The following is a 16,314-nucleotide window of genomic DNA, read 5'->3' as shown; positions in this document are numbered from 1 at the left end:
CTGAGAATTCACTTCCGTCAGCTGTGTCTGGGAGGGGAGAGCTGCAAACTTTAGAATGTCAGAATGTCAAGGCTCAGGCAGATTGCGTGCAATCCTAATCCAGCCCTGCAGCTTTGACCTTTGAAGCAAGCTTCACCTTGAGACAGTTGAAGAAATCTATGTACGTTTGTATAAAAATATTTTTGTGATAGAAGGAATTTGCTCTTCATGGTCATCCAGCCCAGGGTTTCCCCACAGTCTTCCTGCAGCAAGTAAAGGAATTCAGTTCCTGATCTGCTCTGTGAACGAACCTGGTATTCTAAGCCTAAAGAGACAGGCTTCTCTCTTGGGGCTGAAACAAGGAGTGTAATTAGGGTAATCTGTGTTGCTCTTCTGCTGAAATCCATCTCAGACCTAATGATACTTTCCTGCTAGGAAAGATAAAATAAGTTCCTGGATGAGATAATTCTCTAGGTTCTCTTAGACATCATTTCTACTCTGTTTAAAACTATGTCTTGGGTGCCCGTGAACATGAAATCCTACTGTTTGCTTTTCTGCTCCACACTGTTCCCTCTTAATTTTAATGTGGAGTGCAATCGTTCTTTCCTTTGCCAAAAGGGGAATTTAGTTTTTGGTTCATTCTTTTTATTCTTTCCGATGGAACCTAGTCCGGACGAGACTCCACTCCCCTAGGAGGAGAGCAGAGAATTCATTCTCAATGAAACCTGAGGCTCTCTGAAGTAAAAGCTGTTGACTTTGTCATACCGTGCAAATGTGCATTGCTTTTAGCAAGACAATAAAGGGTAAATGGGGTGATCTCTGCTCCTGTGGAGAGGTCGGGTGGTTACATTACACAATCTTTTAGAGCATCTTGCAGCAAATACATGGGTTATATTAAAAGTTGCAATCATATCATTTTTTAGAAGTAAATTGCTGACCTTATGCAGTGGAATCAGCTTTATTGAATTTCGCCAAAAATGCGTTTATAATCCCCCCGCCCCCGCATACACATGATATTCATGTCCTTGCTGCCCATGTGGAAATGTCCCTTTTTATGGTGATAAAATTAAATTTGTCTTTGTCTCTGCCTTGCCTCACCTTTTAAGATTCCATCCTTAAGAGACACCAGTGGATATCTGTACCAGAGAATGAAGATGGGCAATATCGCTGCATGGCTGGCTGGCTGATTGTGAGCCAACTGCCACGGAACAAATAAATAAGCTTTTCACATTTAGAGGACAAATAAAGCTGAGGACAGGTGTAATATGGGTATTTTTCTAGGAGTATTGTGGCCTTAGCATAGGTAAGAATTGATTTTGACTTGGAAGTACTTATGCTTTGTTTCTGGATTTTTTCTAATTGCCACACAATATGAAATGTAAGATCCACAAATAGTTATTGTGCTACTCGTGTAATACTGTGTTACGTGTCCTCCTTCAATAATAACTAACCCTAAAACCCTCTAGTCTTTGGCCACCTACAGCCCCCTTCCTGAATTCACTTGAGAAAAAGAAGTGTTTTGCAGCATGCTTAAGATTTTAATAAACATATATCCCATATCTGTATACCACTTTGCATATTCAAAGTACTCTTCAAATATTAACTGCCTAAGCTTGTGACACCTTTTGTGGAATGGCAAGATTATAAGATTAATTTAATGTACTTCTGATTACATTTTCTCTCTTCGTTAGACCCTTACATTCTCCAAACAGTTTGCAAACAACAAATTTCAGTGGGAAACAGAGGAAATACCATCCCCATTTTAGGTGGGGAGGCCGAGTCAGGTGTATTAAGAACAGGTAGATCTGAGATAATTCTGACTCCCAATCATATAGATATAAAAATATAACCAAATGTGCCATACTGTCAGTGTGATGTACTAATGTTTATAGGATTTTCAAAGCATTTTCATGCTTATCCTCTCCAGGGCCCAGCTGCTTTGGGGGGGTGCGAGAGGTTAAGCTAGTTTTATTCAGTAAAATCAACACAAACCATCTAAGTAAATGAAGGGGCAGATTTGTCTCTGCAGTGTTAGCATGTATCCCTTCTTACAGCATCTTCCCCAACCTGTCTTCCTTTTTATGTAGCATTTAAAAGGTGAAGTCACTGAGAGGTACAGAGAAGAATATCAGAATATCATTGCTCCTGCTCTTCAAGTAACCAGGAGAATGCAGCTGTTAAACTCAGAAATATAAAATACATGTTTAAAAGATGACTCTCTATGTGTTTAAAAAAGAGAGCGAGAGAGGATTCAAGGGAACCAAAAAATAGCAGGTTCCATTACTGTAATTAAATGGCAGCATTTAACCTATCAGGCCGTTGCGTGTATGTGAGAGACGAGCAGGGAGCTGCATTTGAAATGATCACTGTCTTCCTTGGGGGATAGAGTAGTTAAATAATTTGTTTGTGAGGTGTGAGTTCAGTGTCGGGTAAAGCAAGTGCTTGCGCGCGTGTGTGTATCTTGGAAGCTAGGGATGGCTGTGTGTTTACTGAGAATGCCCTGGAGGGTGGTATTTACTAGCACGTGCACTGTCAATAAGAACACAAGCTGCTCTTGCCCATTTGTTAGGTTATCTGCAGAGTCAGGGCCTCACCTTGTCCCAGATACTGCATCATAAAAGGAGAGCTTTTTCCACGCTAGGCCACCCGAGACAGACAGGACTTAGCAGTAAAAGAAAATCAGGGAGGAAATGGGGGAAGAAAAGCATCGGAGTCTTTTTGGTGAGCTTCATCTACTGTGGTGACTGTAAAGGGTAAGTTGTTGTATCTGGCTGGTGGACTTGGCACTCAGGAGTGTGGGGGCTGTGTCATCCCTGGGGGACCAAGGGAGAAGTCGCTGTTCAGAGCAGCCCCTTAAACAGCACATCAAACAGTCACTTCCCCTGTGACAGTGTTCTGCTCGTGCCTGGCGTGATGCCTCTGCTTCAAGACTGTATTCTGCAAAATTACCTGGAGAGAGAGGGATCTGCAAAGTGCATCCTTGGTCCTTCATCATTGATACCGACTGTGAAAAGCTCTTTGGCACCCCTGTATGGTGGTGTTGATTAACCTTTTGGCACCCAGGAAAGGAGACTCATTCTTACATAGTGCCCAGAAGGGAATATCTTCCCATTTTTATTCACTAACTTTTTATTTGTGAGGTGATTCCTTTGTTTAGGGGATATTTCCTGGTCCCAGAACTCCAAGAGCTATCCTCATACAGTATGAGTTGATACTAGTAGCAAGTTTTTCAGCTGCTTCAGCTGCCTCACCTACTGATCTGACTTGTGTTATGTTGCAGGAACATGCCCATAAACCTTTCTTAATCTTCACTCCAGTTTCTGTGTGAATTCTCTGTAGCCACTCCCGTTTTAACTCCTGAGCTGGAACTTTTGTGAGGCTCTAGAAGACAACAGTGTGTGTTAAAAAAATAGATATTTTGATATTTCCATTTTCAACATTCAGTGATTGGATTTTGAGGATAACACTTAGCCAAAAGGGCACCAGAGAAATGCCATGTATTTTAGCACTCACTCAAAGCAAAGGATAGATATGATGAGTCCTTGTGCAGTTCCGTGAGAGTAGAAATCTAGAAGTATTCCCGAAGATGATCTACAAGCATAAAAAATAGGATAAACTTGTTATTTGAATAAATTATTTGTTGCAAATGCCTTACCTAGCTCAAATGCATATAATGTATGTATAGATTCTCAAAACTGTTAGTCTTTGTACATGATAATTGTGTCAGTCTCAGACATTTTACAAAGGATATTGTGTAATTTTATTCCTGTTTTACAGATGTAGAAACTGAGGCAGATGGAGGTTAAATGACCTACACAAGGTCAATAGCAAGGCTGGGAATAGAACACAAATGTGTAGAGGCTTTTTATTATACTAATAAGGAAACTCTGGAGGTGTGTTTGGCATGGTAATCGGAACCCTAGAGAACTAGAAGCAGTTAGTATGTTCTGTGCATGTCCCGAGGGAGCAATGATGAAACTCCTTTTCTACCTTACCACTCCAGTTCTCCATGTGTGGCCACCATAGTTTTTCCACCACTTAACCTCGTTATTTTTACTATTGTTAGCATTAGTCGTCCTTTGGGCATTTAATCCAGACTCCTTTAATTTTCTCCAGAACTCTGAAGAGCTGTTGAAGGCACATGGGCAGAAAAAAATAGCAATAAACAAATCAAAAGATGAAAAATGATCTTTAGAAACTTCTGCTATTTTGTTGACTTGTCCCCTAATGTTTTTTGTCTTCACTCTTCTTTTATCACGAAGGACCCTGCTTGAATATGTAATCTTGGTTTCTTAAAAGTTCATTTGCTATTGTGTCTTTCTTCTCCACCCAAGATTAACATCCTGTGTGATGACATAGATGGTTGTTGTCTAAATGGACGCAGTGTAACCAACAAAATTGTGAAGGGTGGGTGGAGAAATATTTATACAGTTGTGTTAAAAATTACAAAGTAGGTTTGCCTTTTAAACAGAAGGTATTTCAACACTTATTGGCAGCATCAGCCTTTAATTTTACAGGTGGCTAGCTTTGTAGTAGCATTCAGCAAACAATATTTTAATGGCACGTAAAAAAAATTCTCTAAAACAAAAGAAAGAAGAACGAGGGTGATTTATAATCTGTAATGAATACTTGCTGACATGTCTTTTTATAATAGTGTATTAGCGTCTCTGTCTTTCTAGGGGAAGTGCAAACCAGATTTACCTGAAACATTTCTACCATAATAATCATAAAATATGTAGTATTTAGATGTATTTTTCTTAATTGAGTTTATCTTCTCAGTGTGATGATACCTGACTCCTAGGTGTCTAACACTGATTCCACTTTTTAAAAACTGCATTAGAGGAGAAAGACGCTCCATAAGGTTGTGAGGAAATATCTGTCAGAAAAAGGACTTAGGCTGCTGTGTTCGTGACTCCTCACCCAGTGTTGGTTTCTTTACATTTCCTTTCTAAATTTTTCTTTCTTTACATTGTTCCTTTCTAAAGTTCAAAGTTTTGAAAGTAAAAGAGAAAATAAATAACATTGAGGCAAGTTGCTCTTTACATTGCAGTTCATCTTAGTCTGCAGAGGTTACTCTCTGACAGGTATTGTCTAATGTAGAAAATATCCAGGTGCTCTTGTTAGTGTTTGGGGCAGTCAGTAATTCCAGAGTAGTATAAGGAACTGGGAATGGGGCATCAGGACAGGCTTTCTCATTCTTATATATAAAACAAAGTCATCCTTCAGATATTCTGACAAATCTGGGTAAAGAATTCCTTATAATGGCTTCACAATTCCTTTCTTTTGAAAGCGAGTTGGGGAGAAAGAGAGTGGTTCTAGAATCGCAGGGCAGCCTAGTTCAGTAATAACAGATCAGCAGTGACTTCAGATCTGGAGTTACTTCACATTAGGGCAGTCTGCTATGTCAAATCTAATACGGACCGTATTCAGGGCCCTGCCACTGAAAGGCTTGGTTATTCTTTGCTGCAATGACAAAGGAGAGGTTGGAGTTACAGATGTTGGGTTGAGTGGCCAACTCCTTCTACTTCAGTGCTGGAATTCTTGTGACGTGCTGGTTCAAGTTGTTGGAAATACAGTTTAAAATTGGAATTCCAAAGGTAGACCAAAACCAAGCCTCCTGTAATGCCAGTGTTTTACCTTACCAGAATTTAAGACAACCTCTGGCTTTCTCCTTAGAAGCTCCTAAAGATAATATCACAGATCAAAGAATAGCCACAGGCCAATCACTTTGTTACTATTGCTCAACAAGCTGCTTAACAAAGTATTTTTCTTTCACACAAAGTAAATGGATCTGAAGCACAAACATTTTCCGACACTGCTGTTTTTTAAATCTGTGGTAAGTTTTGGTAATGAAGTTTAGTTTCCAGGTTTTTGAAGTACTGTGTGCCAAACTGATCTTCTTTTGGAAATGAACTTGTAGAAGAAATTAATATCCTTTTACCTTTATAGAATGTTTTTTGCTATAGTTGCCAATTTAATAGAAAGGAAATTTCATAGACCTGGTGCGTACTCTGGATAAGTTACTGCATTTATGCGTGCAGTGTTTTTCTTTCCAACCTGTCTGTCTTTCACATAGACTGTTGAATGCTTTGGGTCTGACTGTTTCTGCACAGTACCTGGCACAATACCTGCACAGTGCATGCCTTTTTGGGGTCTCTAAAGAGTATTATCATACAAGTAATGAGGATCAGGAACCACCACCATGAAACTTGTTTCTCTGCAGGAATAACAGCAAGCATTTGCAGATCACAGGTTGGGTGTGCTCGGAAACTTACCTGCTTAGCGTATCTAATACCTATTTTCTCTGAATGCATAGTCTTACTTCCAGGGAGGTTGTCAGTTGTGGTAACAAAGTATGACAGCACTATGGTTACTGGAGTAGTGTCTCTTCCATTATCTGGATTTTCTGCCCTATATGGGCTTCTTTTAAACAAATGTCAGAGCCTTGGTTATGTTCTGTTCCTGATAAACTACCTTGGAATTGGCATCCTGGCATAGAGTCTTCAAAGCCTTCAAACCCCAAGGTAGATATTAATTTGAAATAATTTCTAATATGCAGAGGTTTTTGTTCTCTATGTAGTGTTCTCACATCATGTGTTCCTGTGTTACAACATTGGCTTCCAGTTTAGTCACACGCGTTGTCTCTTCGTCACCAGTAGGGCAATAGACAGGTGGACCACCACTACCATTGTCCGCTCAAAGGAGGCTTTCTGTCAGGTACTGTTCTTCTGCTTGCATGATAATACAAAGGAAAAGCAGAAGGCAAGAGACCTAAAAATAAAACCCATAGATGGTGATAAAATAAAATTTCCCTTCGTTTTTAGGAGGAGAGATTTTTATTTATGTTACAGAAAGACTTGTTTCTTCTGTCTTTTTTGCTGATATTGGTATTCTTAGAATGACTCTGTAATAGATAGGTCTTCAGAAGAAGGTACCCAAATGCAAGTTTTGCTGTGGTTTTTCATACGCTTGTTGTGTAGGAATTTAACTGGACTTTGTAGCAGAACTACTGGTTCTGTAATTCAGGTTACTGAGGGCTCTGGACACATCTTGTTTGATTTAGAGTCATGTTGCTGTCTTGTCTTTTTTCTAATTTGAACTTTTTGTGAAGCAAAAATTGTGCCTGTTAAATTATGCTGTCTGCTACCTGAAGATTTGTTGTAGATTAATTTAAAAAATGAGTTGTCCAAATCCTGTTAAGACTGTGATACCACCGCAGCTAGTAGGACTTCTGCATTTCGGAATCCTGAGTCTGAGTCCCATTATCCAGCCACTTCATCCTGCATGTCGTTCCTCATATTCTCCCCTTAGTGCTTTGGCCCCTGAAATATACAGCTTTGTATTGGGAGCTTTTACTTAAGGTATCCCTTCCTTTTTTTTCTGTGTGGAACAGAGATAACATATAAGGAAGGAGCTTACTTTACATTAGAAGAGGAAGACCTGACCTCTCTTAGTACAAGTGAAACTGTATTTTCCCTGCCTTGAAACTACCAATGAAATACATTTTGCACTGACTTACAATGCTGTGATTTATGCAGTGATATGCTTTGTGATATTACAATGTCCTTTTGCCTTTGTGTTTGATTTTTTCCCCTCTAATAAATTTTAGTGGGTATGTTGTCAGTGAACAGGGGTATTTGCCCAAAATGCCCAGAGGAGAATGAGGCATTCTCCCTGCTGTCTCTGCCTCAGAGAAGGAATCCTATGCATTTTTTTCCCCTCCCATTAATCTTACTGCAATTTTTTTTTCCCTGTATCTTTCCTCCTTGTTTTGAAATAGTATTAACAAGGGAGATATTTTTAAATAGAAAACAACTGGCAGGAAATATATTTTTCTTTCTCTCTCTCATGTGCATACACATACGTGTTACACACAAACATGAATGAGTGACCAGAAGCAACTTTTTCATTTTACGTTTTGAACTTCTCATATATAGAAAACTGAGAAGAAAAGTTGTAGTACTTGTTCCTGTTTTTTCCGTTCCAAGACATGCTAAGCAAGTCACTTGCCCTTTCTTATTCAGAGTGAAAATACTTTGATCCAGTTTTCTGAAGACAATACTCATTTCATAAGAATATTTAATCAGTAGAAAATAGGGAGGATTTAGTTTGTTTGTTTAGTATTTAACCAAGTGAATAAGGCAGATTAGGGGAAGGGGGGGGGACTGGACCCATAAACAAGGTGATATATAATATTTTTTTTCGTTCTCCTTTTAAATAAATACCGATCAGCTTTATGTTCAGAGACAATAGGAGCCGTTGGCTTAAATTTGCAGTTTACTGTATTTATGGCTGTAATATCAAGGTGCTGCCGTCGTAATTTCATGCCCCAATGAGAAGAGCAAGGTCGAAGCAAATGCTTCCATCGGCATCTGCTAACACACTAACTCATAAACAAGGCCCGGCTGGATCAGGTGGCACGGAATAATACAGGCTAATGAAATACAGCACAGCTTTCCATTACTGTTAGTTTTTACAGTGTCGTCATTACGTGTAATTTATGTTTAAAAAATTCAATTTTATACAAGGCTCTGGGAAATAGGGGTCTGCAGGTCACCCGACGACTTTTAACGGCTCTGAGAGTCCTTATTGCACTCTCCTGTTCCAACAAAATGTTAATAATAAATAAAAAAAAATCCTCTTTCACTTTTTCTCTGGTTTGCATATCTTGCTCTGTCTTTTTAATTACAAGTGGCTAAGGAGAGTTTGGGGCTCTAGATGATGTCAGGAGTTATCCCCTTTACTGATGCTCCCAGAGGGGGGTTACTATCTGCTTGCTTTTCTTTTGTCTGTCTATCAATCACCTGGGGTCCTGTAAATGGAGTAAACACAGCTGAGGAGAGGGAGATACTTAACAACCTCTCTCCCAAACCCTCACCCTCTGACATTGCCCTCCTCTCCTCCATTACACTTCATTTTATTATAGACTCCAAAAAGCTTGGCCAGGAAGAGAAACTGCTGCCAGCTTTATTTATTTATTTATATTTGTTATGCCAAAATCCTTTTTATTTTAACCTTTTCCTTCCTGGGTGGCTTACTATAATTCTTAGCATTGCACCAACAGTCAGGTTTTCCTTCCTTATTTCAGTGCTGTGGAACTGAGGTTAGAGCACCTTTATCAGTGCTGATTGCTGCTTAGTCACCCTGATGGGTTAAAGTATATAATGCTTCTTAAAGACTGCAATTGCATAATTAACTGTCTCGTAGATGAATATACCTGTAAGAATTCAAAGCCCTTTCGGTAACTTTTCAAATTACTTTTATTTCTGCATTTTTCAGCCTGACAGTTGAGACCAGTGAATTTCCCTTTGATGTTTGGGTTCCTTTACACAAAGTTTGAGCTGGAAGTGCAGCAGCAGGATGTTTACATTCAAATACAGCCTCTTAATGTAAATGAAGGGTAAAAAAATCAGAGTGATGTTTCCGAGACCTTAGGTTTTGTTCAAACGTTGGGTTGGGCTCAGCCTCATGAATGCCCCGTGAACCAAGATGTGTGAAAGAAAACGGATGAGGAGACTATGCCTTTTTGACCTTTTAGAAATGTGTTCAACTAAGCACAGGGTAGAATATAGGACAAACATTTGATAAAAGAATCACCCAGCACTGCATGTAACTGACTGAACAGGTGGAATCATTAGTCTGGATCAGATCCCAGAAGGTTTTTATGATGATTCTTTTAAAATGTGGCCATGTTCTTTCTGAGCAGAGTTGACTCAGGGGCTTCCAGGAACAGGAGTGTAATGTCGTTTCAGGGTGTCTACCAGTAGATCTTCCTTTTAGTCATATGATTCCAGGCACTAACTTCGGGTAGTCATATAGTTTGTTGTAACTAAACAAGTTACCCGGTTCTATCTTGTTTTCTTCTTAAGAGAAAGTGTGTGCGTGTGTGAGGAAAACAGGATACCCTCCCCTGGCTTTTGTCCCCACACAGGGTTAGGTGATGCTTGCTCCAGGATGGTCTGTCAGAGTGGTAGTAGAGCTGGCTTTGGAAACCCACAAAAGGAACTTAATTCTTTCCGCCACCTTTCCCAGTTATGGCAGAATTCTCAATTTCTTCCTAACCAAAATTTTCTCCCTAAAACTAATGTTGCCTTCAGGTTGTAAAAATCTTGCATGAATTATTGGATTGAGCAATACAAGGAGGAATATAAGGAAGAAAAAGATATGCTCAGTGGATGGGATGGGAAATAGGGTTGTCACTGAAATGTCAGAGCCTGTGTCAGAGAAGAAGAAAAAACTTAGTAGCTCATCATGTTAAGCTCATGCAAGGGTTTTGCATTGCAATTATTGCTACTGTGTTTCGTGCAGAAAATAGAAAAGAATGGATTTATGGTAAAACAACAGATTGGCACTCACATCTCCTGAGTTTAATTTTCTGACTGTCAGAGGTTCGGTTCTGACCTTGGAGCACTTCTCATATCTGTACGCCTCACTTCTTCCTCATCTGTAAAATATGGATAACGGTACTGCTCCAAGTACTCCTCTACTTCAGAGTGGTCACTAGAGGAACAGTATCTTGATGTACATGAGGTCCTTATATTAAATAGTAGTAGATATGATAAAAGGCCCTAAACAGACAGCCAGGTCTTAAAAGATCTCGGGCAAAGGAGCTTTTTATACAATACCTGAGGTGCAGGCACCAAGAGATGTTTGTGACAACTCATTTTATTCCCTGACTTGCTCTGATTCTGTGTTTGACTACAATTTACAGAGGCTGAGTGATCCCTGAGAATTGAGTGGCTGCAGTGACAATCACAAAAGAGGGTCAGCAAGAACCTTTGAGTGCAAAACAATCATGGGTGCTGGATTATTCAAATCAACACCCTGGAGCTTGAAAAGGAAATTTTAAGGCTTTGTGAAAATTATGACTAATTCTTTGCAATGGCTGTGATGCTGTAGAGGAATGAAATGGATGGTTGGGGGAAGGGAGTAGGTTTGCATTCTGTAGGGCTATGAAGACTGTTTCCTTGCATCCTTCTCCTCAGCTCAGTCCTTGCTCAGTACCCTCTGCGGTTAGATTATTCCTTGCAGATAGCAATCAACTGGAAGGAAGTGTGTGTCTAATTTGCATGAGATTATTTAAAACAAAAAAAAAGGTCTGCATTAGTCAGGGTGATGGTAAACAACGCAAAGAGATGCCTTTTATAATATAGCCGTGGCTCAGCTTTCAAAGCCAAATATAATTCACTTACAATTGGCAGTTTCCTTTATTGTTCCTTTTAACCTTTTGCATTCTGCATGGTCTTGATTTTGCTGCAACTCCAGAAGAACTAAAATGTTTGTTTTCTAAGTGTTGAGAAAGTGAATTTAGAGCAATTCTTCTGTTAAACTGAGGTGATTTTCTTGACATACCTATATGAGAGAGTAGACACAAAGCTCTGGTTTTTGTGGCACTGTTTTTGCATCCGAGGGAAGTGGTATTATTTTGGGGTTACCAACTTCCTGCTGGATTAGAAAAATGAATGGACCGTGGTTACTTTTTTATACAATGCAGTGACAGAACGACTGTGGTAAGATAAAGCAAAGTGAGATACTGGAACAGACGACACTTTGATCTGTTTTAGAAATTCCCACTGTTCTATGTAGTTAATATATCGAGATTGAATAATTTGGGGCATGGAAAACTCATAGTGTGTGCATACATGTGTGTAGGTGGTGAATCTGAAAAAAAAAGCAGGCCAAAGGGAATTTTGATGTGTTAGTTATAATTGCCTGGAGACAGTCTTAGGATATCTTGTACGTTTTTGTTAGTGTGTGTGAGAAATGACAGCCACGAAGACAGGTATATTTCTGAATCCACAGATGACTAGTTGCAGTGCAGACATTACTCCATATATATGCTTAAGGAATCAGCTCCGGGAGATTATTCCCTTGATGCTTGGAGGCCAAGATGACAGGGCCTTAAAAACATCATGTTTAGATGAATAAAAAGGAGGTGTTCCAAGGTGATGGCACTCCCAGTCTTCTCTGATAATTAAGAAGGGATGTAGTTGTGATGTTCTTTTGTGTAACACCACTAGTACCATGAACAAGACCACTTCACAAGGCAGCAGAATAGTCCAGAGAAGTAATAACAGTTTTAATTTGCGCTACTTTGCACAGGCTTCAAACCGGGAACTCAAATGTGAAAGGTTTCCCATCATTCTGTCATTCACATCAGCTTTTTCTTCACAGTACAGCAAGGTTTTAATGGAAACGGTGATACTTGAGTGTTCCTGGTTTCTAGAACTGCATTTCATCCGCAATAGATTTTAGGAGTGTTTTTTCTCAAACAGGATGAGAATAGAAGGGGCAGTATGGTTAGGAAAAAATAAGCATTGTTTCCTGCTCTTTTTGTAGAATGATGTAAGGATCCTCCATAACGTCTGTACATTTCTAAGTGTTAAATATTATCAGACTATCTGTATTTGCATGGAAAGAGAACAAAATGCCCTCTTCTAGTGGGAGCCACATTTGCAGCCAGAGCTAACGTTGTCTCTTTACGAAATTCCATAGTTGCTAGTGATCTGCAGTGTTGGCATCTATTTACACTTTCTCCTACATTGGATGATTAGGAGCTGGTTAAAACAGTTTCTTTCTGATTAGGACATTGCTTTTTAACATGGATTAGACACCATAAATACTGCTTTTGTAACTAGAACAGTAGGGTGGGTTGTGTTCATGCCTTTTATTACTCTCACTGCAAGTCTTGTTCTACACTCCTGTGTGTGGTTTTGGTTCCTTACTATTTGAGAAATGCTTCAAACACAGGTCAAGGAGTGATTTTGTTAGATTGCAGGAGCAGAGATCAGGTACTTCAAATTTCTGATACTGTTTCTGACGCTGACAATATTCTATTATGTTTGAGAAATCACCTCACTTCTCTGTGCATCCGTATCTGCACTCTAGAGTAGATAGAATAGTATCTCACAGGAACTCACAATATCTCACATACTCATAGGAATAGGGAAAAGATCTGTTAATAGTTACAAAGCCTTCTGAATACCACAAGCACTGTCTTAGTGCTTTATGATATTAAATAACAGATTTGAGACAGACTTGGCTATTTATTTCTGGCAATATTGTATGTGCTACAGATTATTCTGTCTAGACCCCCAGTACGCAGTGAATTTTAAGATGCTGAAAAAATGTCTCGAAACTTAGGTAATACGTCCAGAAGCCTGGCCATTTTCTATATTCTATCTCCCTGTAATGTTAAAAAGCTAAGTGTTTTAAAGGATTAAGTTCAGAAATTTCATCTACCAGCAGTACTTCATGGATCTCAAGTGGGGTTGATGGAGAGAAAGTAGTCCCCCATTTTTCTCCCACTCCTGTCATATTCATACCATTTTCCCCACCGTGCTCAGTCCCTGCAACAGCTGTTTGAGAATCAGGTGGTCTGTCTCTTAGCTTCTAAATCTCTTTCCTTAAATCTGTATTCTCACTTCCAGCCTTTCGGAAGGTTTTTGCATACAGCTGCGTGTATAGTCAAAGGTTCTGAATCACTTCACATGTTCCTCATAGCAGGGACACTGGCTTTCTCTCTGCTTCTGTGCAGGAGGATAACACAACAAATAATACACAGCTGTCCAGGCCCCACATCATGGTTGCCAGCTGAGTACTAAATTCTTTTTCTAGAGGATGTTTTCTCCTGTTGGAAAAAATAATCCAGCTGTGCTTCCTTCTTCACAGATGCTGGTCATTGTGAATCCTTGAGCTGCTTTTCTTTTCCCCCTTGTTGGCCAAATCCTTTCCATATGTTGTGGCCAATTACAGATGGTCATCCTGGCATTTCCTGATGGCAGGAGTGACTGCACCAACATGTGCCATGTGTGCAGTGTTACTACAGCTCTGCGTGAAATAAAAACCAGGCTGCCCTAGGGCAATCTAATCATGCGGCAATAGGCCGGGGCAATGCTAAGCTGAAAGTTTGGGCTTGGCCTTGTTTTGATCTGTTTTGTTATAGTTTTATTTCCTCCTTACATTCTGTGTCCCATTCATACTAATCACAGTCAGTCCTGATTTTTTCTTTTTATTTCTGCATTTGTCATAAAATAAAGCAAATTATTCCCGTCTTCGGAAACGATCTAGACTAATTAGTCGTCTAACCCAATAATTAGTTTTTTGTTTCCCTGTCTGTTTTCATGCATTATTGTTAGTTTTTTCCCCTCTTTTTTTTTTTTACACCATTACAGATTAAAATGAGCCACATTTGCAGTTGATGGTATCTTTTTTTCGGGGGAAGAATGGAGAATTGCAATAGAAAGCTACTTCAAAAGCAGCAATAAACTCAAGGATAAATTAAGGAAATTGAATGAGCCACATTTGGAAGCAGCGTTGAGGCTAATATTCTGTCGCTTAAGGTTAAATTGCAACAGAGAAAGAGAGAGGGAGACATTCCAGTGAATCCAAAATTGGGGAGGCATTACTGCTCAAGTCAGTGCCAAAATTCTTTGCAGCTTGAAAGGGTTCTGCCTGGCTTGAGAATTTAATTATGCGTGCATCAAGTGGGTAAAGGTGCTAAACTGATTTCATTTCCTCTGCTCCCCCAGGCCTGACAGATGAAGAAATTGACCTGGCTTTCCAGCAGTCGGGCACAAGCACGGATGAGCCACCATCCCCAGGTCCTCCTACACAGCTGGTGCCGACTCAGCCCTCTCAACCTGTGGTATATAGTAAGTAACACTTTGAAAAACATCTGGTCCTGTTGCTTTCTGCAGTGATTCCTGCAGCAATATCACAGATTTCTGTGCAAAATCCTACATTTCAGTTCAACTAATGCCATGCTTTTTGTCAGAATCGGACACCGAGTGTTACTTTGCATGCACTTCATAGTTGTTGATGTCTGTGACAAGATTATATTACACAAGGAAAATGAGATACCAATGATCAGTGTCTACAAACAAACATCGTACATACTAGCCTATGACATTTCTTGACCTGAAGGTGTGTAGTCAATACAAATTAGATTCTGACCCACTATAAGGACTTGAAAAGCATTTAGTCAATGTAGGACTCAGTCTTCCCTTCTAAAACTGAAACGTGCTTCCCTTCATCAGTAGGGTTTTCTAATACTTAGATGATTAATATATATAGAAGGTCCTGTAAAAGTGCAACACTATTACATCTTTAGTTACTGCAACAGCGGACTCTGTTTAAGAAACTGTTGGACATCATCATAAAGTTTTTATTTTAGTTAGAGGACTTATTTTCTGAACTAGTCAGGAAACCGATCAGTTCATAGAATCATGGAATATGTCAAATTGGAAGGCACCTATAAGGATCATGGAGTCCAACTCCCTGCTCCTCGCAGGACTACTTAAAACTAACCCACATGACTAAGAGCGTCATCCAAATGCTCCTTGAACTCTTGACAGTTAATGCCTTGACCAGTTACTTGCAAGAGGTGTGTTTTCAGCGTGATCAGTGAGGTAGAATATAAGGTCTTCAGGACTTAGTCTTCCTGTGTGTGAGTTTAAGGTCTGGCACAATGGACCCCCAGTACAAATGAGTTTTAAGAGTGCTGTCAGGTTACAAATAATAATAAGCAGTTATATGGATCCTTAGTTTTAACAAGCTTTCTCTCTTCAATCTTAAATAATCTGAGTGGTGGCAGCAAAAATTCTGTGTAGACTGTGTGGATGTGATTGTATGATTTTGTGTAGAAAATACACTCACAAGGAATTTTTAAAGTCTCAACATAATCTGTGTAGACTCAAAATTTACATATATATTTGCATTTTAAAACAAACCTCGCAAAAAAGTATCTAAGCTCCAAACAATAAAAACCAAAGTACACACCATTAAAAATCCATCAAAAGAAGCTGTTCAGCTCACATGTGTGTCTGGCAGTTTGAAAATCACTTCACTTACCTGCCAAGTATTAAGAATAGGATTTTGATGCTGCTCCTAAACAGCTCTAGGTCAGATATTGACCGATGTAGCAGTCCACTTAGGGCTGCATTTATTGGTTTATGGCATAGTTTTGCTGTTGCTAGAGACAATCCTAGACATGCTTTCTGAGTTTTTAAATACTCTGGTTTGGCACAGTTTGGGGAAGAAATACGTTTGTGATGGAGTTGGGCTCAGAACTGGAACATTTCTGACTGTTGTATTGGGTGTGCTGGTGAACTCTAGGCCTGAATTCTGCCTGCTGGGCTAATACCTGTCTGCTGTAGTTCACAAAAAAATGCCAGAAAAGCAGAATGTAGTCTCTTGCTGAAGAAATAGTGCCAGATCCCTCCTAGTGCTATCCATTGCTCATTCAGCTAACTCTTATCACAACCCAATATTGGAAGAGGTAATCTTCCCTTATAGCGTTCCACTAATATCAGTAGGGCAGAAAGGAAGTGTGCA

At 39.5% G+C, this 16,314-nt stretch overlaps 1 protein-coding gene across 1 annotated transcript in view; it reads left to right on the top strand.

The window, feature by feature from the left end:
* The window catches only part of PEX14 (peroxisomal biogenesis factor 14), a 78,477-nt gene that overhangs the window by 45,971 nt on the left and 16,192 nt on the right, over nucleotides 1–16,314 (top strand). Inside the window, 1 exon segment of the mRNA XM_074161574.1 lies at nucleotides 14,511–14,633. Within this exon segment, the coding sequence (XP_074017675.1) occupies nucleotides 14,511–14,633 (123 nt within the window).

Source organism: Numenius arquata, chromosome 20 (genome assembly GCF_964106895.1).
Source record: "Numenius arquata chromosome 20, bNumArq3.hap1.1, whole genome shotgun sequence".
NCBI lineage: Eukaryota > Metazoa > Chordata > Aves > Charadriiformes > Scolopacidae > Numenius > Numenius arquata.
This window is presented reverse-complemented; position numbering and strand designations above follow the sequence as displayed.